This window comes from Mesocricetus auratus, unplaced genomic scaffold (assembly GCF_017639785.1).
Source record: "Mesocricetus auratus isolate SY011 unplaced genomic scaffold, BCM_Maur_2.0 Super-Scaffold_100022, whole genome shotgun sequence".
Lineage (NCBI taxonomy): Eukaryota > Metazoa > Chordata > Mammalia > Rodentia > Cricetidae > Mesocricetus > Mesocricetus auratus.
This window is the reverse complement of record NW_024429203.1, coordinates 22,887,775-22,910,566: the sequence shown is the minus strand read 5'-3', so window position 1 is coordinate 22,910,566 and position 22,792 is coordinate 22,887,775. Positions and strand designations below refer to the sequence as shown.

At 50.5% G+C, this 22,792-nt stretch overlaps 1 protein-coding gene across 3 annotated transcripts; it reads left to right on the top strand.

Moving 5' to 3' along the window:
* Positions 1 to 7,476: 7,476 nt before the first annotated feature.
* Abcg4 (ATP binding cassette subfamily G member 4) lies at positions 7,477 to 22,501 on the top strand. Of its 3 annotated transcripts, none has more exons than XM_040730036.1 (15): positions 7,477 to 7,614; positions 8,143 to 8,392; positions 12,719 to 12,836; positions 12,945 to 13,077; positions 13,163 to 13,213; positions 13,390 to 13,535; positions 15,255 to 15,378; positions 15,486 to 15,600; positions 15,789 to 15,931; positions 16,751 to 16,849; positions 17,063 to 17,231; positions 17,322 to 17,422; positions 20,304 to 20,462; positions 20,559 to 20,677; positions 20,861 to 22,501. In XM_040730036.1, exons 2-15 carry the CDS (start codon positions 8,155 to 8,157, stop codon positions 21,084 to 21,086), a joined length of 1,941 nt encoding a protein of 646 aa, XP_040585970.1. In that variant the 5' UTR covers positions 7,477 to 7,614; positions 8,143 to 8,154; the 3' UTR covers positions 21,087 to 22,501. The 3 variants fall into 3 exon arrangements, with proteins under 3 accessions (XP_040585970.1, XP_012968479.1, XP_040585971.1); XM_013113025.3 differs by having other exon boundaries at positions 7,490 to 7,622; XM_040730037.1 differs by lacking the exon at positions 7,477 to 7,614 and adding an exon at positions 7,842 to 7,859.
* Positions 22,502 to 22,792: the final 291 nt, after the last annotated feature.

Sequence of the window (22,792 nt, the reverse complement as noted above, 5' to 3'; positions counted from 1 at the left end):
TAATCCTAGCACTCAGAAGGCAGGGGGAGAAGGATCTCTGAGTTCAAGGCCAGTCTGGTCTACAGAGTGAGTTTAGGATTGTCAGGGCTACCCAGAGAAACCCTGTCTTAAACAAATAAACAACTAGCCGGGCAGTGGTGGCGCACGCCTTTAATCCCAGCACCTGAGAGGCAGAGGCAGGTGGATCTCTGAGGTCAAGGCCAGCCTGGTCTACAAGAGCTAGTTAACAAAAAAATACATGGAAGGATCATGCCCTTCATTTTTTCCCCAGTCCTGAGCACTATTGAAATTCTCTTCTGCATCTGACCTGTAGAGAAAGAGCTGAGCGCTAGTAAACATGTGCCTTCGTTCTCTGCTCCTGACTGGATGTGTGTGATTTCCTGCTACCCCAGCTTCCTGAAATGCTTGGTCTGTAACTTGGAATTCTGAGTCAGATAAACCCTTTGTCCCCTTAGGTGGCCTTGAACTCAGAGATCTGCCTGTCTCTGGAATTAAAGGTGTGTGCCAACACCGCCTGAGTTTTTGTTTGTTTGTTTGTTTTTAGATAAGGTTTCTCTGTATAACAGCCCAAGTTGTCCTGGAATTTACTCTGTAGACCAGGCTGGCCTTGAATTTACAATCTGTCTGCCTCTGCCTCCCGAGTGCTGGGATTAAAGGCGTGTGCCACCACCGACCAGCTTGTTTTTTTTTTTTTTTTTTTTTTTTTAGATAAGGTTTCTCTGTAAAACAGCCCAAGCTGTCCTGGAATTTACTCTGTAGACCAGGCTGGCCTTGAATTTACAATCTGTCTGCTCCCGAGTGCTGGGATTAAAGTTATATGCCACCACCACCTGGCCCCTAAGGTGCTTTTAGCAGGAAATTTTGTCACAGCCACAGAAAAAGAAAATAGTACACATATATGCATATATGACTGAAGAGATGGCTCAGGGGTAAAGACCACTTGCTGTTCTTCCTGAGGATTCAGGTTCAGTTCTGAGCACCCACACAGGTGCCTCACAACCATTTCATAACTACAGTTCCAGGAGATCTGTCTGATACCCTCTTCTGGCCTCTGTGATCGCCAACATGCATATGGTGCACAAATATACAAGCAGACAAAACATTCATACACATAAATTAATAAAAATAGGAGCTAGAGATGGCTCAGCGATTTAAGAGCATTGGCTGCTCTTCCAGAGGTCCTGAGTTAATGCTCACAACCATGTATAGTAAGATCTGCCGCCCTCTTCTGGCCTGCAGGCATACATACATTCAGAACACTATACATAATAAAAAACTTAAAAATTAATAAAAATGTTTAAGAAAAGGCTTTTGCAGAGAGAATCCCTTATTTCTTTCCTTCTAAGGAAATAGTATCATATAACAGGAGGAGAAAGAAATGCTTCAGGGGCATGAATGTAGCTCAATGATAGAATACACATTTAAGCACTTCAGTTAAATTACTATATTGAGGCCAGGCATGGTGTCACATACCTTTAATCCCAGCACTCGGGAGCCAGACAGCCCAGGTGAGTCTCTTGAGTTTGAGGCCCTCCTGGTCTATAAAGTGAGTTCTAAGACAGCCTGGGTTGTTACACAGAAAAAAACCCCTGCCTCTAAAAACAAAATGTTATATGTTAGTCCGCGTTGCTATGAGAAACAAACAAAAAGCCTACAAAGTATACAGAAAAGATTTAGTTTTGCTCATTTTTGGAAGTTTCAGGCCATGTTTGCTGGCTCAGTTGTTTCCTGGGCCTGTGATGAGACGGGGGGGGGGACCACGACGACGGGACGGGACACGACTGCTGGCAGGGGAGCAGGACAGGGACAAGGACCTCTCTAAAAAGAAGACCTTGTCTCTGAAGACCGTAAGTCAGAGTCCAGGAAAGGTAGTAGTAGGCACCTCTCCATGGCCAGTGCTTCCTAGCTTGTTAGGGAGCCAAGGAAGAGATGAGCTCTGTTACTGTGCTGTGAGAGGGAGGAAACCACCTCCTTTCTGTTCTGAGCAGCACCTCCCCACGTGGCCAGCAGAGGGCCCTCTCCTTAACAAATTTAAAAGTCCTGGGCTGAGCCCATTGGTGGGCAAGAGGTCACAGTGGACAAAGAATCTGGGTGCTGTACATACCTGTTCCCAAGTCTCCGGTCTAAATTTTTTCTGGATCCCATTGAATCCTACCATACTCCTTTCCCACTATAAAGCTCACCAGAAAATGGTGCATGCCCTCTTCTGGCATGTAGGCAAACTGTATCTGTAATAAATAAATCTTAAAAAAAAAAAACAAAAAACAAAAACCAAAAACAAAAAAAGCTCACCAGCTGCTTCTCACAGAAACCCTTGTGCAAAGCGACCTGTTATAGATTAACACCCAGTGCTAAGCTGAGGTGAGAGTTATCAACCTTCCACATCTGGTCCCAGGAAACCTGCCTGGGAGTAAACTGCTTGGTTGGGGGTAGGGCACAAAGAAAGATAAACCTTAGGGAAGAGGCAGATATGTATTTGGGGGCATGGGGTGTTCCATTCAGACTTTATGGAAACGGCAGATGGCTTTATTCTGGGGATGGTGAGGTCTACATTAAGCAAAGCCCCACTCTAGATACTAAATCAGAAACCCTGGGAGTGGAGCCCAGCACTGGAGTCATAAACCCACTAAAGTGTCAACCACTGTCACACAGTCTATCCTAGGAATATATTTTCTGGGAGGTTCTTCCAAATGGGAAGACTTATTTTAGTGGATCTCTGCCAAGTTAGAAAGGTGCATATCCTAGAATGAAAGAATATTATGGGGATGGAGGTAGATCTTTATTGAAAAGGGGGAGGAGTTGATAGAGTTTTTATATAGCATTCACAAAATCTTGGGTTTGACCCCCAATGCTCCATAAAATCGTGTAGTGGGTCATCACTGTAATGCCAGCACTTAGGAGGTGGTGGCAGGAAGATTACAAATTCAAGGTTATCCTTGGTTGTGTAGCAAGTTCAAGGCCAGCCTGGACTACATGACTACAGGAGACCCTGTCTAAAATAAAATGGGAATGGCATGGTGGCATACACCAGTAATCTAAGCTTAGGTAGGATTGCAACTTGAAATCATACTTGGGGTACACAGTGAGACCCTGTCTAAGAAAACTAGGATGGGAAGGTAAAAATAGGACATAAGAAGTCTGACGGCTTGGGAGGCAGAGGCAGGCGGATCTCTGTGAGTTCGAGGCCAGCCTGGTCTACAAAGTGAGTTCCAGGACAGCTTCCAAAGCCACAGAGAAACCCTGTCTCGAAAAACCAAAAAAAAAAAAAAAAAAAAAAGAAGTCTGACAGCAGAAACAACGCAGATTCACTAAGCCCTGGATCTGATTAGCTGGATTCAGCATACTCGATGGTCACCTCATAGTTGAACCTCATGTTTCTGAGGCTTGGTTTCTTGTCTGAAATGCTGAAAGATGATACTGACCTCAAAACAAGGTGGAAAGACCTACTTACATCCTAAGGAAAAAAATTTGTTTTTAGTTTATTTTACACACTGTGTGTGTGTGTGTGTGTGTGCACGCGCGCGCGTGCACTGCAGCATGCACATGGAGGTCAGAGAACAATCTGAATTTGTGGGACTCAGTTTTCTCATTCACGTGGGTTGGGGGCTCAAATTCAGGTGTCAGGCTTGGTGACAAGTTCCTTTATTGTCTGATTCACTGTGAAGTCGGGATAACCTTGAACTCCTGATCCTCCTGCTTCTACCTCCCTAATGCTGGGATCACAGGTATGTGTCACCATGCTCAGTTCAGAAATGGCTATTTGTTTGGTGCATTTCCTACATATAAAGTCTAGGAACACAGGAGAGAAAGACAACCCTAGCACAATAGTGTTTCTCTGTACGGTGTTCCTACCACGTGGTAAGTGTGCAGTAATGTGACTTCTCCTTTTCCAAGAAGCAGGGGATTGTTCTAGAGAAAGAAAATGATCATGAACTATGAACAGCATGACCTTGAGGATAAAAATGCAGTCTACTCTTGAGAGTCAAAAGGCTGTCCTTGAACTCAGGATCCTCCTCCTCATCTCAGTGCCTGGAATACAGACATGTGCCACCATGCCTGGCCAGCTGTGCCATGTTTTCCCTATGTTCATGGTCCTGATGAAGCTTAGGGATGGAGAACCTACTTAAGAGAAAAAAAACAATGGGGTTGGGGCCCCGTAGGGGTAGAGAGAGGATGATCAACAGATACACGGTGCAATAGTAAAAGACATAGCTATTTGGGTATGGTGCTTGGGATTGGACCACTGAATTATGCCCTCAGCCCAGGGAAAATATTTTCTGATAACACAGTAGACTAACTGGGTGGCAGTAATTAGATATTTCAAAAAAGTTAGTAGATTGGATATACCCAAGAAAAAGAAGTGAGGAAAACATGTATGCCATTAGTTTGGTGTGGTGTCAGTAAGAACAGCTCATATAGTTGAGTGCTTAGCCATCAGGGAGTGGTACTGTTTAAGAGGGGCTGGGAGGTGTGGCCTTGTTGGAGTGGGTGTGGCCTTGTTGGAGGAAGTGTGTCACTAGCGCTGGGGGTGGAGGTTTCAGAAAGCTCACGCCAGGCCAAGTGTGGGTCTCTCTCTACTTGAGGATCAGGCTGTCTCTCAGCTGCTTCTCCAGTGCCACACCTACCCCTGGGCTCTCTGCCATGATGATAATGGACTAAGCCTCTGAAACTGTAAGCAAGTCCCCAATAAAATGCTTTATAAGAGTTGCCTTGGTCGCAGTGTGTCCTCACATCATTAGAAGAGTGACTAAGACACCTTGTAAGATCATTATACATTACATAAGTGTGTTGGAATACTGGACGGGTGAGATGGCTCCATGGGGCAAAAGGGTTTGCTTTGTGTCTGATCTGATCCTTGGAACCCACAGTGGAGAAAAGTGACTCCTAAATGTTGTCTTCTGACCCCCACATGAGCTCCCTGGCACAAGAACATGCTTACACTCATACAAGAATAATAAACAAGCCGGGTGTTGGTGGCACACGCCTTTAATCCCAGCACTCGGGAGGCAGAGGCAGGCGGATCTCTGAGTTCGAGGCCAGCCTGGTCTACAAGAGCTAGTTCCAGGACAGCCTCCAAAGCCACAGAGAAACTCTGTCTCGAAAAACCAAAAAACAAAACAAAACAAAACAAAAAGAAAGAATAATATGGCAAATATGTGTTCATTAACTTTTTATTAAAGATTTAGTTATTTATGTATAGTGTTCTGCCTGCATGTATGTCCACAGGCCAGAAGAGGGTACCAGATCTCATTACAGATGGTTGTGAGCCACCATGTGGTTGCTCACCTCTGAGCCATCTCTCCAGCCCCCAGTTTACTAATGTTTTAAGATGTGAAAAAGGATACTATAGGATTAATAAGAGGGCTGAAGATGCTAGGATGGAGTTGGTAGTGTGCTTGTCCAGGAGGTTCCAAGGCCTGGTTTCCATCGCCAGCCCTGATATAACCCTAACACTTGGGAGGTAAAGGCTAGAGGACCAGGAGTTCAAGGCATCCTGAGCTATATAGTGAGTTCAAGGCCAACTTGGGCTATGTGGGACCCTGAAGTCCATTTGGGGATAACATTCTGAGATGACCAATTAGCAGAGTGGATAAAAGCAGGGACTTTGGATTTCAAGCCTGTCCTTTGGATTTGCCATGCTTGTCCCTTGGTTATATTGTTTAATCTTCTTATTTCTCAGTTTCTTTTCTCCAAAGGAAGGTTAGAAAACCTGCCCCTAATGCAGATCTCTAAAGTTCCAGGCCAGCCTCGTCTGTGTAACATGTTCCAGTCCAGCTAAAGCTGCATAGTGAGACCCTGTCTCAACAAAACAAAATAAAAATCCTGCCTCATAGAGATATTAAGATTGATACAAGAAGAATGTCTAGGTTATAGTAGCTGTTCAATAAATGCAATTGTTAGGCCTGGTGATATATGTCTGCAATAACTACATTCAAGGGGTGGTAGTATAAGGACTGGTCAAAGCCAGCCTTAGCAACAGCCTGAGACACACACACATACACACACATAGACACACAGACATATCCCAAACACACACACAGACACACACACACACAGAGGCACACACACATTGCAATCATTGGGGAAATGAGAGTCTGTCGTGAGACATTGGAGATTAATTTGAAGTGTGGAGGATCCATCTGAAAAATGGGAAGGCTGATTCTGAGGAAAGGCCTTACATAGGTAGGACAGGGGATGAAGGGAAGTTGGGAAAGACAAATTCTAAACTCCCATGAACCTCTTAGTTACAGGGTGAAGCATGGGCATGCCCTACAGGGGTCGCTAGTTTCCCAGGCTGCAGAGAGGCTTAGGATGGGGGTGTTTGACTGCTAGTAGCCTCTCTACCACTGCGGTAGAAGCCTCAGCAGTGGCAGCCCTCTAAGTAGCCTCCCTCCTATCCGCCACTCTGTGTGGCGGGTGGGAACTAAAAAGCTCAAGTCACGTGTCTCGGCTGGCTAACCTACTTACCCCTGGAAGACACAGGATAGGGCAGGCAGGGGCCAAGAGTAATTGTTTGAGAAAGGGCCAAAATAAGGTGTGGGGGGGAGGGGTGTCAGCATAAGCACTCTCTGAGGACTCAGAGCCCAAGCTTGAAGGGTGAAAGAAGGCACATGTGTATAAGCAGACGTCTGAGACAGTGTCTGAAGACCACTGTGCACGCCCTGGAGCCTCCCGGATCATCCTATGCTAGCTTGGAGACCTGTATCTGGCTGGTTTTTATGGTCAAAGCAAGGCTGTGACTGGGTCCCAGGTTAACCTTGGAGCTGCCTGCAAGCTTTGTCATAACTACTGTTCCCTGCCTCTTCATAACTAGTGTCCCTTAGAGATGTGAATAGGTGTGAGAAAGGCTGTCTCAAAGTCCCAAGCATTATACCCTCAGAATTATACAGTGAAGTCCTTTGTACTAGGGCTGGGTGGAGTTCAGCTCCAAAGCTGAACTGGAGGAGATAAGCAATGAGGGGTTTGTGTGTGCAGATAGACTGACAGCTTCCCAACCCCCTGGGCATGATGGAATCTTCACCCTGCTGCCCAAGGATCTGCCCCTCTGAGGGACTTCAAGTCTCCTTCCCTTAGCGACCTCGGGGTTGACCCTATGCCGCTAACTCTCAGTCCTGGGTTCATAAAAGCGACCCTTCTGGTCCCCACGCTGCAGGCGTTGTTCTCGACACCTCCATCCTTGCCACCCTCCGGGTGTGGGGAGGCACGGGCCCTTTAAGAGCAGCAGGACCGGAGAGCAGAAGCTTGGGAGAGAACGCTGCTGTCGCCGGACTAGCTCCAAAGGACGAGCGCTTGGACTACACTACGAGAACCTGGTGGGTTCATCCAAGTGAAGTCGGGGCGACACCTCAACCATCTCTCTTGCCACTGTGTCATCCTTTCTGACCCGAACCCGGCCTTCCTCTATTGCCCGCCCCGGCCTGGCCCCGCCCCGGCCCGGGCCACCGGGACAGGGAGCCGGGGAGCCGGGGCGCCGGTGCGGCACCACCGGAGGCAGGTGAGGAGAGCCGGGAGTGTCCACCTCCCGCGCTGCGGCTCCGAGCATCCGGGTCGAGCATCCAGGTTGAGCATCTCTGCTGAGCATCCCTGCATCTCGCGGGCCGGAGGCGCGTCAAGGTGACCAGGCGAGTAGGGGACGTGGAGGGGCTGGGGTCTGTGGCTGTCTCTGGGGACAGTCCGGAGGCACACGGCCGCCGGCGCGGGATGGGGAGGCCGGCCGAGGAGTGGTGCCAGTCCGTGCAGAGTTGGGGCGCGGAGCCAAGGCCAGAGCCTTCCCGGGCCCACCCTGTGCAGTCCCGCTTCCCCGACCTCCGAGCTGGTGGCCGCCCTCGCCCGGCCCCCAGGGACTGCCGGCCTGCGGGGTAAGGAGATTAAGACCGAGACGGGGAGGGAGGAGCGGGCAAGGCCAGGCCAGGCTAGAACTGCCCAGGACCGAGGAGAGGTCGCGACTTAGTGTCACTGCCCTAGGAGTGTGCTGCCCGGTGCAGAAGACCCGGCGGGAAGAGAGGTGCTGACAGTTGGGGATCTGCCCTGAGAAGGAGGCACGGTTAGGGGGAGTGGAGGCGGGGCAGCATCGGAAAGCTATGGCGCTTGGAGCAAGGGCTGGAGGGTCTGTCCGGAGCTAAGCAGGCCCTCTTCCTGCAGGCCGGCTGTGAGATGGCGGAGAAGGCACTGGAGGCCGTGGGCTGTGGACTGGGGCCTGGGGCGGTGGCCATGGCTGTGGCTCTGGAGGATGGGGCAGAGCCCCCTGTGCTGACCACGCATCTAAAGAAGGTGGAGAACCATATTACAGAAGCACAGCGTTTCTCTCACCTGCCCAAGCGCTCTGCTGTGGACATCGAGTTTGTGGAACTGTCCTATTCCGTGAGGGAGGGGCCCTGCTGGCGAAAACGGGGTACGTGGCAGCCCCGTGGGGGCCTGGGGATTCTCCCTGAGTTGCCTCTTCAGGAGCATAAGGCCTGGGGGTTTCCCACTCTGTAGTTCCTATCCTCACTCACTGCATCCAGTTGGGGTACAATATCCTTTCTCCCCACATCTGCAGCACTAGGAAGCTAAGTTCAATGGACTCTTGAAGTTTTCCCTTCTAAATAGACCCTATGACCTCTGGTCCTCGAGTTAGTCTCTCAATCTCTCTAAGTCTCCCTCTCTTTCAGTCTCTCTCTCTCTGTATCCATGCCAAGATGGTTGGTTTGGGGAAGGGGCGTGCTCTGTCTGTGGAGGCTTTCTTCAGTGTCCAACAGCACCCTTACACCCACTTACCCACTTTTAAAGATGGCCTCACTCCTGCATCTCACTCCATTCACATCTTGCCACAGTCCCTGGAAGCAGGAAGGGTGGAGTTAGGCAGGAGAGATGCTACCGATAAGGAATCCGAGGCTTGGGGATGCTGGGTAACCTGACCAGTGTCCCCTGTTAGTAAGAGGCAGGGCAAGGCCCAAAGCCCAGCACACATTTCCACCTCCTTCTCTCTCCTCCCTTCAGGACAGGTTTCCCAGAGCCCTGTCCTGTCCTAGCTGCGCTGGGAACCTAGAGGCTGGGTTTCTTTCCCAGAGTTGGGTGTGGGCTAGGGGTGGAGCTGAGACAGTGTCATCGCTTTGGGGTGCTTCAGAACAGGGCCCCGTGTGAACTGTCTTCAGAACAGGGCCCCATGTGAACTGTCTCTACATGTTCTCTCACTTCCATAGGTGACCGAAAGGTCAGCGGGGTTTGAACCAGTGACCCTGAGGCGTCTGGGCTCCCTGTTCAATACCTTAGGCCTAAGCAGTCTCTTTCAGTTCTCAGACCAGGCTTGGGTGGAACGAGATCCCCGTTATTTCCTTGGCCTTCAAAACTTTCTGGTAAAAAGAAATGTGGCTAGATTAGGTACTTCTCCTTATCAGGGTGGTGGGTGCCCTGGCTAGGAACTCTGCCCTTCTGACCTTGCCAGCCTCATCTACCCTCTTATCCATTTTGCTCTCTTCTAGTCCTGGCCCCCTTCTGCCCTCTCCCCTCCTTTGCCTGGCTTCTTTGTTCTTTGGCTCCTTCTCCCCTCTGGAGAGGACAGAACAGGACTAAGGGTGGCAGAGAGGGGAAGAGTAAGGGATCTGGAAGAGAGTGGGCCTTCCCTGGGTGAGGATCTGTCACCAGTCTCCTCTGACTGTATATGACACTTATTTTTTCAAACACATTCAATTAATTATTAGTGACCCCACTTAATAACATAAGAACCCTATCAAGTCTTTGGGAGGGAGTACTGCCATCTTTTTCTTAATGGTGTTGGAGGCAGAAGCCAGGACTTTCCTTATGCTAGGCGGGCACTCTACCTCTGAGCTACATCCCAGCCAACTCTTGTTCTTTTACAGATGAGGGATCACAAACCCTGATGATTAAGTGACTTGCCAATCATAATGGCATACACCTGTAATCTCAGCACAGTGGAGGTTGAGGCAGGATGGTCTTAAATTCAAGGCCAGCCTGGAGTACATAGAAAGACCTCATTTCCAAAATCCTAGATAAATAGATTGAAAGATTTAGTGATTTGACAAAATTACAGAACTATTGACTGAAGCAAGACTAGACCATTGCTGTCTCTCCGGTGGGAGTCTGCAGGTCCCTCACAGTTGTGATACGGGGGAGATAGAAGACAAATGTTTTCAGCCCGAGGGAAGCCTTTGGTCGGCTGAATGTCCTTTCTTGGCCTGAGTTTTCTCATGGGCTTCTTGAGGAGCTCAGCTGAATTGGCATCTTGAAAGTGCCTTATGAAAGGCAAGTGAGTGTAAGATGATATTTGTGCTAGGCCTTGGCTTTGACTGGCATCAGCTCTGGCATCAGACAAGGGGAAGGTTCACAGTTGCAGTTTCTTCCCTTGCACAAGAAGTCATTTCCTGTGAGAGTGGCTCTGTGGAATGTATACTGGAGATGCGGCCAGGACCTTTCGGATTGACCATGAGGAGAGCTTAGGAAAGGTCTGAGACCAAATACCTTCCTCTCCCAGTAAAGACCTGGCTGTGTGGCCTTGGGAGGAACAGCTGAGGGTGAACAGGATTTGAGTAGGCAGTTGGTGTCATCCAGTCCAACAGTGAGCATGGTCCTGGGTGGCATGGACAGCAGTTACATGAGCTAAACTTTCCTTGTCTCTGCTAAGGAGTGGACCGTGGACCAGGTGAGGGATGAAGGCTTGAGTTGTCCTCAGCACAGCAGGTCTGCGAGCTTAGCTGTCAAGGGCCTGGCCCATGGCCTCACCCCACCCCACCCCACCCCTATCTCCACCCGCCCACTCGTCATTTGCCTCCGTGCAGTCTCTGTCCTCTGTCCCTGAATTGCGATATAGCAGTGCTTCCTGTCCTAAAGCCTGGGGGCTTCTGTTGTTCCTCCTTAGCTCCAATGCCACCTCTTCCATGAAGTCACCCCTGATTTCCACCTTATTGTGCATCCTCTGAGGGTGAATTACTGCAGTCCCGTCTCTCCTCTCTTCCATTCACATTGTGTTTTCTTGTCCATTTGTCTTACTCAGTCTGTGACTTTCTTGAATGCAGAAACCATGCCCTTCATTTATTTATTTATTTTTGCCTCCTGTCCGGTACAGAGCTTAATACATAGTAGATCTCAATAAGCATTTGTTGAACAGAATTGTAACGCAATATGCCTTGTGAAACGCACTATCTGTGCTAAGCACTGAGCCATATGCTTTACATATGTTAGCTCATTAACTCCTTACAACAACCCTATGAGGCAGGCACCACTATCCTCATTTTACAGATGAGGAACCTGGAGCTTAGAGAGGGTAAGCTGCTTGCCTCAGGCCACACAGCTGGTAATGGGGATCCACAGTTGGAACCAGATCCACCCGACTCCATACGGCTGTGCTTTATGCACATGCTGCTTTCCAGTGAATGAATGACAGGTGTCCAGCGAGTGAATGACAGGTGAGATTGTACTGGCTGTGTTCGGGGCTGGAGAGACAGTCTTGTAGGGCAGAGAAGACACAAAGAAGGCATTTTTTTCTCCCCAGAATAGAGCAAAAGCTCTGCAAAAAACACATTTACTGAGCATCTATTACATTCCAGACAGACAAGAAAGATGAATAAAACATAGACCCTTCCCCCAAGATGTTCCCTGACTAAGAGGCTGGGGGAGGGGCGTGGGCACAGGCACATGGAGTGACAAATATGCTGGCATCTGAAAAATGCTGCAGGAACACAGGACAGGCAGCCAGCTTGGGCTGCTCAGTGGAAGTGTCCTCGGAGTATGTAAGACAGCAAGCACGATGGTGAGGACAGAGCCTGGCTTCCTAGAACCTCAGTGCTCTCACTATAGCCATCAGGAGAGGCATCAGCTTCCCACAGACTTCAAAAGACTGTTCGGCCCCGGGGCGCTAACACTATGGCAGTCATTCCTGAGGGACAGGACAGGATAAGATGGTGGGAGCTACTGTGTGAGGGCTGCTTGACCATCCTAACAATTCCACTCAGCAGTGGTTATCTCGCCTATGATTAATCCTCTTCTAAGAAGTGTGCCCTCGTGTGTGTGTGTGTGTGTGTGTGTGTGTGTGTGTGTGTGTGTGTGTGTTCTCACATGTGCGTGGGGGGGGCCAGACGTCAACCTCAGATGTCCAAACACCATCCACCTTGCTCTTTGAGACAGGGTCTCTGGCTGGCCCATGAGGTCCAGCTATTTGTTTTAATCTTCTCAGCACTGGGATTACAAGTGCAAATCATCAGTCCCAGCCTTTTTCTTATTGTTGTCAAAGATGAATTTTTATTTTGACGTGTGTGTGTGTGTGTTGTGTGTGTGTGAGTCCAGAAGAGGGCATCGTACCCCTGGAACCTGAGTTACAGGTGGTTGCAAGCCACTGAGAGTAGGTGCTGGGAACAGAACTCAGGTCCTCTGTACGAGCTGTGCTCACACTTAACTGTTGAGCCATACCTCCTGCCCTTTTGCTTGCTTGTTTATTTTGTTTTGTTTTAGACAGGGTTTCAGACTCTAGTCCAGACTGACTTTGAATTCATAACAATCTCCTTGTCCCTGTTTCCCCAGCCCTGGGGTTATAGGCAGGGACCACTGTGCACAGGTTGAGCCAGGCACTTTAGGTAAGTTCTGGGGATGGAACTAGGGTCCTTCCTTGTGCTTGTGTGGCAAGCATTTCACTGACTGAGCTGTCTACCCGGCCCCCTCTTTAAGGGTTTTTGAGGATGCCTCTGATCATTAGCCCTTACCATGACTCCTCCTGTCCTTGCTGCAGGTTACAAGACCCTCCTCAAGTGCTTGTCCGGTAAGTTCTGCCGCCGAGAGCTGATTGGCATCATGGGCCCCTCCGGGGCCGGCAAGTCCACGTTCATGAACATCTTGGCAGGGTATAGGTGAGCATGAAGAAGGGAAGCAGGGCAGGACTCAGAAGGGGACCTCCTGAGGGAGCGTGGGTGTTCTGAAGCGGCTTCGGTGCCCATCACCGACCATTCTCCCTGCAGGGAGTCTGGGATGAAGGGGCAGATCCTGGTTAATGGGAGGCCACGAGATCTGAGGACCTTCCGCAAGATGTCCTGTTACATCATGCAGGACGACATGCTTCTGCCACACCTCACAGTGCTGGAAGCCATGATGGTGAGGAGAGGGTGGCTGGGCAGAGCTGGAGGGGCTGGGCAGGGCCTGACACACATCCCTCCCTCACTTGTTTATCACCTTTTAGGTCTCTGCCAACCTGAAGCTGAGTGAGAAGCAAGAGGTGAAGAAGGAACTGGTGAGTGGGGGAGGGAGGGGTGCAAGGGGTGGGGCCATTCCGAGGCCATTCCGAGGGTTATGAGTTCTAGGCCCCAAGCTGGGTGGGGAACAAGGGCCACGCTTTGTGAAAGTGGGGTGCTGCTTAGGGGAAGCAGAGATGCTGAGGCTGACTGGGGCTGGGTGGGGTGCCTGCAGGTGACAGAGATCCTGACAGCCCTGGGTCTGATGTCCTGCTCTCACACGAGGACAGCCCTGCTCTCTGGAGGGCAGAGGAAGCGCCTGGCCATTGCCCTGGAACTGGTCAACAACCCACCTGTCATGTTCTTTGATGAGCCTACCAGGTATCTCCCTGCTACTCTTGACCTGGGTTCCCCTCTTCTCAGCCCTAAGCTAGGCTGTATGTGGTGTCTGGTTCATGGCTTCCTGGCTGGAGACCAGATCTCCTGCTCGCAGCCTTCTGGGAACTCCATCCTTGCTAATCCAGTTGGAGCCAAGCTGCCCTGTCTTTCATCCAGGTAGAGATCTGGATGCACCCTCCTCCCCCTTGCTGATTGACATCTCCTTCTCCTCCAGCAGCCATTAGTCATCAGATCCTCCGTTGGGTAGCTCTCACATTTGCCCAGCCCCATCCCTCGTGCTTGAGCTCAGGACATCACCAAGACTCATCTCCCTGCCTTCAGGCTCCCAGGCACCTATCTCTAACCTGTGGCCAGAATGGTTTTTCTAAGCAAGCCTAGCAAGTTCCACTCTCCTTCGTCAAACCACACAATGAGTCCCGTTTGCCATCAGAATAGTCAGGTGGCTTCTTCTCCCATCTTTCTTTCTTTCTTTTTTTTTTTTTTTTTTTTTTTTTTTTGGTTTTTCGAAACAGGGTTTCTCTATGGCTTTGGAGGCTGTCCTGGAACTCGCTCTGTAGACCAGGCTGGCCTCGAACTCACAGAGATCCACCTGCCTCTGCCTCCCGAGTGCTGGGATTAAAGGCTTGCGCCACCAACTCCCGGCTCCCATCTTTCATATTGTGTGTTCCGATAATGCTGAGCTGCCTGAAGTTCCCATCAGACACTGTGTTCCACGGCCCTCAGCTTGACCCTTGCTGTGTCATATGCATGGAATGCCCTTCATCCGGACTCCTCCCATTGTCCCTTCACAAGCTCTTCCTCTTTCTAGTCTCAGGAACCTTCTCTAACTGTACTCCACCCCCTGCCGCATTTATGGCGTGGTTGATCCCTTGTCTTTCACTTGGTGTTGCTATTACACTTTCCACATCCCCTCAAGTCAACAATGAGCTTGTCAGTCTCTCTTCAGTCCAGTCCAACATAGGCTCCTGTCATTTCAGTGCCTGTTATGCAAAAGGTGCCTGGCATTTTTTTTTCTTTTTTGGTTTTGCAAGACAGGGTTTCTTTGTGTGGCTTTGGAACCTGTCCTGGAACCTGCTCTGTAGACCAGACTGGTCTCAAACTCACAGAGATCCATCTGCATTTGCCTCCTGAGTGCTGGTTTTTCAAACTGAGCAGTGCTCTAGGTTTGCAAATATCTGAGCCATACAATGTGTGCAGGATCTGGGGTTTGCCCTAATTTGCTTTCTGTTGCTGTGATAAAGGCCATGACCAAAAGCAAAATGGGAAGGAAAGGGTTTATTTGGCTTCCACGTCCAGATCACAGTCCATCACTGAGGCACCTGAGGGCAGGAATTCAAGCAGGGGCAGAGGAGGGGACCATGGAGGAATGCTGTTCACTAATTTGTTCTCTGAGGCTCACTCATACAGCTCAGGGCCACCCGATGGGGTGGCACCACACATACTGGGCTATGCCCTCCCACATCAGTCACTAATTAGGAAAATGCCCCCACAGGACACTCTTATGGAGGCATCTTCTCAATGCATGTTTCCTCTTCCCAAATGACTACAGTTTGTGTTCAAGTTGACAAAATCTAGCCAGCCAGAGTGGCCAGAGGGTCCCTTCCCACTGGACCCATCCCATTCACAGAAACTGCCCCACCTCACTCACCACCCCTTAGCCCCATCCACCTCACTGGTTCCTGGTGACCTCTCTCTGGACAGCGGTCTAGACAGCGCTTCTTGTTTCCAAGTGGTGTCCCTCATGAAGTCCCTGGCCCATGGGGGCCGAACCGTCATCTGCACCATCCACCAGCCCAGTGCCAAGCTCTTTGAGATGTTTGACAAGGTCAGTATCCCTGAGTCTCCAAGAAGAATGGCCTGTGACAGAGGGGCAGAGTGTCAGTGCTCCCCAGTCCACTGATAGTGTTTCTTCACGTGTTCCTTCCTCCTCAGCTCTACATCCTGAGCCAGGGGCAATGTATCTTCAAGGGCGTGGTCACCAACCTGATTCCCTATCTGAAGGGGCTTGGCTTACACTGCCCCACCTACCACAACCCTGCTGACTTCAGTAAGTGGGGGCTCCTGGGACGAGGTGGACTACAGAAGAGGGCCAGACTTTGGGTTTGGGTCATGGAGGCATCTTGGGGACGGACAGCTCATTGTCCCTTGCCTTCCTCATATACCAAAGAGGGACTGGCCTGCTTGTGGGAACTGAGGGTGGAGCCTAGCTGAGCACTCTGCTCTGTGTCCCCTTAGTCATTGAGGTGGCCTCTGGCGAGTATGGAGACCTGAATCCCATGCTGTTCAGGGCTGTGCAGAATGGCCTTTGCACCATGGCCGAGAAGAAGAGCAGCCCTGAGAAGAATGAGGTCCCTGCCCACTGCCCCACTTGCCCTCAGGTGAGTGGAGTGGAGAGGGCAGAATGGAGAAGGGGAGATGGGACCATAGACAATGACCCTGCCAAAGAAGCTGTCCCCAGAGGCATTGCTGTCACTGTGTAATAGGAAGCCGGTGCTTGGAACAGGCCTACTGTTAACAGCCGTGTGACCTCCTGAGCTTTGGACTCCTCATTCACACATTTCTCCAGAGTTCCTATGAGCACCATTGGCATGCTGCCCTCAATGCCTGCTTAGGGACCATCTGGAAAGGCTGGCCAACGCAATTGCTGACCTTGGGGCCAGGATGGTCTGATGTTATCTCTTATCCAGAGGTGACCACACAGGCTTCCCGGAACAGGAGGGAAGACTAGCTAGCAAATCACATAGGCCAAGAGCAGGTCACTGGAGCAGCCAGGGTCCACCTAGATCCCTTCCTTAGGTGAGATGCCATCTCTCTTGAAAGCCAGAGGCTCGGCTATTGATGTATTAGTCACTGTCGTCATTGTGAATCAATGGGCGATCCAGCGGCCTGATCGCACAGTTAGGGTCTTTGAGTTAGTGGTAATGAAGTGAAGAAGGACTCATATGACCAAGAAGGGATCCTTGATGCCCCCTGTCTCCTGCCACCAAGTACCTTTATCTGCTCTCTCTCCCTTCCTCCGTCTCCCTGAGGTTTTCGCCCCAGAAGCAGCTTCATGGTGAACAGCTCAGGGGCAAAGGCTCCTCTTTCTGCAGGCCTGGGCCTTGTCCTGGGAAGAGCTCGGAACTCTCCCATCTACTGAGCTGGGTGGGCGGTGGGTGGGTAGGGTCCCCTCACCAGGTCCCATTTCTCCTCTCTAGGAAGTGGATCCTATTGAAAGCCACACTTTTGCCACCAGCACCCTCACGCAGTTCTGCATCCTCTTCAGGAGGACTTTCCTGTCCATCCTCAGGGACACGGTGAGACGTCAAGCTGAGGGCCAGGAGGTGTAGGCTATAGACTCTCAGCAGCTGGGATGGGAACGGGACACTGCCCTCCCCCAGAGCTCCTTGGCTCTGTGTATCTGCAGGGCACCCCTGAGTTCCTATTCTCGCATGAGCTTCCCTGTATCCCCCACCCCTACTCCCCTGTCCTGGAACACATACCCCTTCTCTTGATGACCTGTGCCGTAGGTCCTGACCCACTTGCGGTTTATGTCGCACGTGTTGATTGGCGTGCTCATTGGCCTCCTCTACCTGCACATCGGTGATGACGCCAGCAAGGTTTTCAACAACACTGGCTTCCTCTTCTTCTCCATGCTCTTCCTCATGTTCGCAGCCCTCATGCCGACGGTGCTCACTTGTGAGCTAATCAGCCTGGCGGGTAGGGCGGGGGCTGCTGGGCATGAGGCAGGGGCAAAGGTTTAGCCTGACCTGCCCATGCCCCCCTCAGTTCCCTTAGAGATGGCGGTCTTCATGAGAGAGCACTTGAACTATTGGTACAGTCTCAAAGCGTACTACCTGGCCAAGACAATGGCTGACGTGCCCTTCCAGGTGAGCCTTTTCCTGACCATTGCCTGACCATTGCCTCGGGCAGATTCATAGGTGATCTCATGGAATGTGTTGGTCTAACGGGAAAAACTGACAAACTAGAAATGATAACCATAACCAGGTGGAGCGGTTCATCTCATCCCAGCACTTGGCAGTGGTTGGGGAGGCAGAGATGGATGGATTGCTGTCATGGGTTCATTGCCATGAGTTCAAGTCCAGTCAGAGCTGCAGTGTGATTCCCTATCCCAAAATAAATAATAAATAAATAAAAGGTGACCATGATAGCAGAGTAACAAATGAGAGCTCATAGGTTCTGGAGCCTTACTTATTTTCAAGCTGTAAGACACTGTGCAAACCACCCTGTTTCTCTTTGCTTTAGTAGTGCCCTGGCCTCTAAAATAGAATGACAGCAGTGTCTCCCTCAGAGCTGTGCTTTAGAATTAAATGAGAGAATTACATAAAGTTAAAATTTTTTTATTTTAGCCGGGCGTTGGTGGCGCACGCCTTTAATCCCAGCACTCGGGAGGCAGAGGCAGGCGGATCTCTGTGAGTTTGAGGCCAGCCTGGTCTACAAGAGCTAGTTCCAGGACAGCCTCCAAAGCCATAGAGAAACCCTGTCTCGAAAAACCAAAAAAAATTTTTTTAATTTATTTTTTGAGACAGATTCTCTCTACATAGCTCTGACTGTCCCAGAACTTACTATGTAGACCAGGCTGGCCTTGAACTCACAGAAATTTACCTATGGGAAGGTCACAGGACAGTTTATAGGATTCAGTTCTCTCCCTCCAGTATGTGACTTCTAGAGACTGAACTCTTGTCAGACTTGGCATGACAGACTTTCCCGACTGAGCCATCTTGCTGACTCCCTAAAGTTTTTAGAAGAGAGCTTGTTGTATTCTAAATTTCCAAAAAATATCAGATGGCATTTGTTAATCACATTACCACCTTTTTCGAAGCTTCAGAGTCACAAATAATCCACAGAGTACCTTTGTGCAAATTGCAGAAAAGTGTCCCTTAGCTAGGTGTGGCCAAGCAGGCCAGTAATCTCATCACTTGGGAGGATGATTAGGAATTCAAGGTCATCCACAGCTTGAGGTCAGACTGAATTACAGGAGACATCTGTCTCAAACAAACAAACAGCAAAAAGGGAGGTAGACTGTGCCATGTGCAGAGTTTAATGAGAGAAATACAAGCTAGGTCTTAGCCTCTGGTTGTCTGTCTGGGAGCTGGGAGCTGGGAGCCTTTGTACAGGAAACAACAGCTGTAGCTAGTAAGCCATGTTCCCACTTCCCAAGAGCTTGTTTGGGAAGTGTGTGTGTTGGGGTGGGTGTGGGTGTGTGTTTTGTCTTGAGACAAGCTCTTACTCAGTAGCACAGGAGACGGATAGGACCATTCCATTCATGCATGATGTCTGGGGTTGCGTTCTCTGCACTACCGAGGAAAATATATCATTTATTTTATTCTATTTATTTAGGGTTTCTGAAATGGGGCCTCAATCTGCAAGCCCAGGCTGTACTGGAACAGACTATCTAGACCAGGCTGATCTTGAACTTGTGGCAATCCCCCGTCTCAGCCTCCCAAGTGCTAAGAACTTTATCTCTTCTATTTGAGGTTTACAATTGATGTTAAGGGTTAGGTATAGTAAGAAACATGAAGCAGATTAACAAACCCATCATCTTAATTTTTATGGTAAGAGCATCTAAGATAGGCTTATTTAACAAACAACTACCTATCTATATACTGTAACCTTAGTACCTAGAGTCTCTGTGGTGTACTTTAGATCTCTATGTTTGCCCAGCCCCTGAGTCTGCTTCTTTGTATCCAAAAGGTAGCAGCCTCAAGGAAAAACAGCTCTCTCTCCTACTGAGAGTTAATTCTTTAATAATAGAGAGACCAGAGAAACGGCTCAGCGATTAGAGGTTAAAATGTGCTTGCTGCTCTTCCACAGGACTAGAGTTCAGTTCCCACCACCCACATCAAGTGGCTCCCTACCTGCCTGTAACTCCAACTGCAGGGGACACAACACCCTCTTCTGGCCTCCGTGGGCACTTGTATCTAGATGGCATACATATACAGAAACATGTACACATACACATAAGTAAAAGCAAGTCTTAAATATATATAATATTTATACACAAATATATGTGTATGAATATGGCTGGAGAGATATCTCGGTAGTTAGGAGTGTTCATTGCTTCTGCAGAAAGCTTGAGTTCAGTTACCAGCAGCCATATCAAACAGCTTAACACACACAGACAGACACACAGACACACACACCCTGATCTTGATGGGAAGGACTGGAGGCCCTCAGAGGCGGAAGGAGTCACCATACCTGAATCTGTCAGAGCATCAAAACAAGGTTGTGTAAGATGTAGTTGCCCAAGCCGGGCGGTGGTGGCGCACGCCTTTAATCTCAGCAGAGGCAGGCGGATCCCAGTGAGTTCTAGGCTACCCTGGTCTATAGAGCGAGTTCCAGGACAGTCTCCAAAACAATACAGAGAAACCCTGTCTTTAAAAAAAAAAAAAAAGATGTAGTTGCCCAGAAGGGGTAAGTGGTGGTACATGCTTTAATCCCAGCACTTGGGAGGCAGAGGCAGGCGGATCCCAGTGAGTTCCAGGCTACCCTGGTCTATAGAGCGAGTGCCAGGACAGCCACAGCTACACAGAGAAACCCTGTTGAAAAAAAAAAAAAGTAGTCTGGGGGAAGGGAACATGTGTTAGTCGAAAGAGCAGCACACCAGACAAGAGTGTGTAAGACTTATACTACAGCAGTATAGGACTGAGGAGCCTTTGGAACACTCATTCTCCAGAGAAGTGGTAGGAGGAATTAGGACCCCTGCCCTTGGCTTGAAGGTCCCTAACCTCCTCTGTGGCTGCTCCCCAGGTGGTATGTCCGGTTGTGTACTGCAGCATCGTGTACTGGATGACAGGCCAGCCGGCTGAGACCAGCCGCTTTCTACTCTTCTCAGCCTTGGCCATAGCCACCGCCTTAGTAGCCCAGTCCTTGGGACTGTTGATTGGCGCTGCCTCCAACTCCCTGCAGGTGGGAAAGTTGTCCCACAGGTGGGATCCTGTGGGAGCCATCCAGGGGCGGGTGGAACTGTGGTGACCCTTTGACACCCTCTCCCCTCTCCTCCAGGTGGCCACCTTTGTGGGCCCGGTCACTGCCATCCCTGTCCTCTTGTTCTCCGGCTTCTTTGTCAGTTTCAAGACCATCCCCACTTACCTGCAGTGGAGCTCCTACCTCTCCTATGTCAGGTCGGTGTGTCCCTCCCCTTGGGAGGTCCTGCCAGCTCTAAAGGGGATGTGCCACGTCTGACGTCTGCCCCTGCATCCTTGCTCGCACCTGAGTCTGCGATCGCTGTGGCTGGGCTCTGGGGATTTGCTGAGGAACAGGAGTCCTGAGCTCAGTGTCTTGCTCTGATGCCACTATTTGTCTAGGTATGGCTTTGAGGGTCTGATCCTGACCATTTACGGCATGGAGCGAGGACACCTGACCTGCTTAGACGAGCAATGCCCATTCCGGGACCCACAGATCATCTTGCGAGAGCTGGATGTGGAGGAGGCTAAACTCTACATGGACTTCCTGGTCTTGGGCGTTTTCTTCCTTGCTCTTCGACTGCTAGCATACCTTGTGCTCCGGTACCGGGTCAAGTCTGAGAGATAGAGCCCTGCTCCCATCTCTTTTGGGCAGGAAGCCTCCAGCTCCAGCCCTTTGGGACTGTTTCAAACGTGTAGACTTGGGCATTGGTTGCTGGTGCAGCTGCCCTCCTCTCCCTCAGCTGCTCCACAGGTTGGCTGTGGGCCTGGGCTCCCAGGCTAAGCCCTGGAGGTAGGGTTCCTGCCCTCCTCATTAAGCCCAGGAGTCTTCCCAAGTTGATGCAGTTTGTAGCTTCCTCCCTACTCTGTCCAATGCCTGCATGCAAAGACCACTGGGAGGTTGCTGCCCTCCTCTCTGCCCAAAGCACCCTCCTCTGCTGTTTGCCTGGGAGCCCCATGTTCTCTAGGCCTTGACTTACAAGCGATCAAAGTGACCCCTTCTGGGGGTCCTCACCACACTAGTGTTTGTAAACTGGGCTGCTATAAGGTTGGAGTTCCAGGGCTGGGCCCTGGGGTCCCCAGGGAGTCCCATCATGGACATTGGATGGAGCAAGGAGGGACTCTGGAAGTCTCTTCCTCCTCCTTCCCCTCCCTCCCCACACCCACTTTGGCTAATTTGGACAATCTGTTGGGACAGAAGCCGGGTTTTCTGTCTGGGTCACCACTCCCAATCCTGGAGATTGGAGAGACTATGGGATGTCCCACTCCCTTCCCTAAACCTTCAGTCAGGGTAGGTCTCAATGGCACCTCTGCAATAATGTCTGTGTCACTTTCCCACCCGCCACTGGAACTGGAGAATGCACTTTATTCCGGGGGGTGAGCTGGGGAAGCCTCAATCCTCCCTTCTTGCTGCCCCCGAGGCTCAATTCCACAGGCTCCTCCCCTCTCCGGAGTCACGGGCACACGGACAATCAGGCCATCTCAGCCCCACACACGCGCCATCCCTTACAGCTTGGAGGAAGAGTGATGGAGCTGATGGTGGTGGCAGGAGGTGGTGTCAACCTCCTCCAGGGAATCCCACTTTGGAGGCTAAGAATGAGGCCGGTGTGACCCAGCGTGGTTCTGGCCTCCGCAGGTATCTGTCTCCCAACCTTCCCTCCATCCTGAGCCAAGGGTGACACTGAGGACCTGCCTCCTGGAGGTCAGGACCCAACAAGCACAAGACTGGGCATAGCTGGCTGCAGCCACTGCTCCTCCTTTTGTGCTCCAAGGTGGCATTCGCCCTTCTGCCCCTTCTCCAGCTGCCTGCTGCAAACTCAAACTTCTGTCCACATCTTCATCTTCCGGGCAGCAGCTGGTCCTTGGATATCAGAGCAGCAGGGCCTGGAGGCTCATCCTGCACCTGACTTCCCCGACCCCAGGACTCTTGCCCAGGCCCTGGCTCACTCCTCTGTTCTTGCCCCAGGTTCTTCTCATTACACAGATGCCAGTTGTATTTGTGGGATTTCCGTCATTATTAATAAAACCTATATTTATACAGTATGCAGTGTGAGATTAAAGGTCTGCCACCTGCTACTACAGGATATGTCAGGGGGTCTTCAAAGCACTTGGCAAGATGTCTGCCAGCTCTGGGGGGTCCAGTGGCAGGGGCATTAAGTCTCAGGCAGGTGTCAAACTGGTGAATGTTTAGCTTTTTTTTTTTTTTTTTTTTTTTTTGGTTTTTCGAGACAGGGTTTCTCTGTGGCTTTGGAGGCTGTCCTGGAACTCACTTGGTAGTCCAGGCTGGTCTTGAACTCACAGAGATCCGCCTGCCTCTGCCTCCCGAGTGCTGGG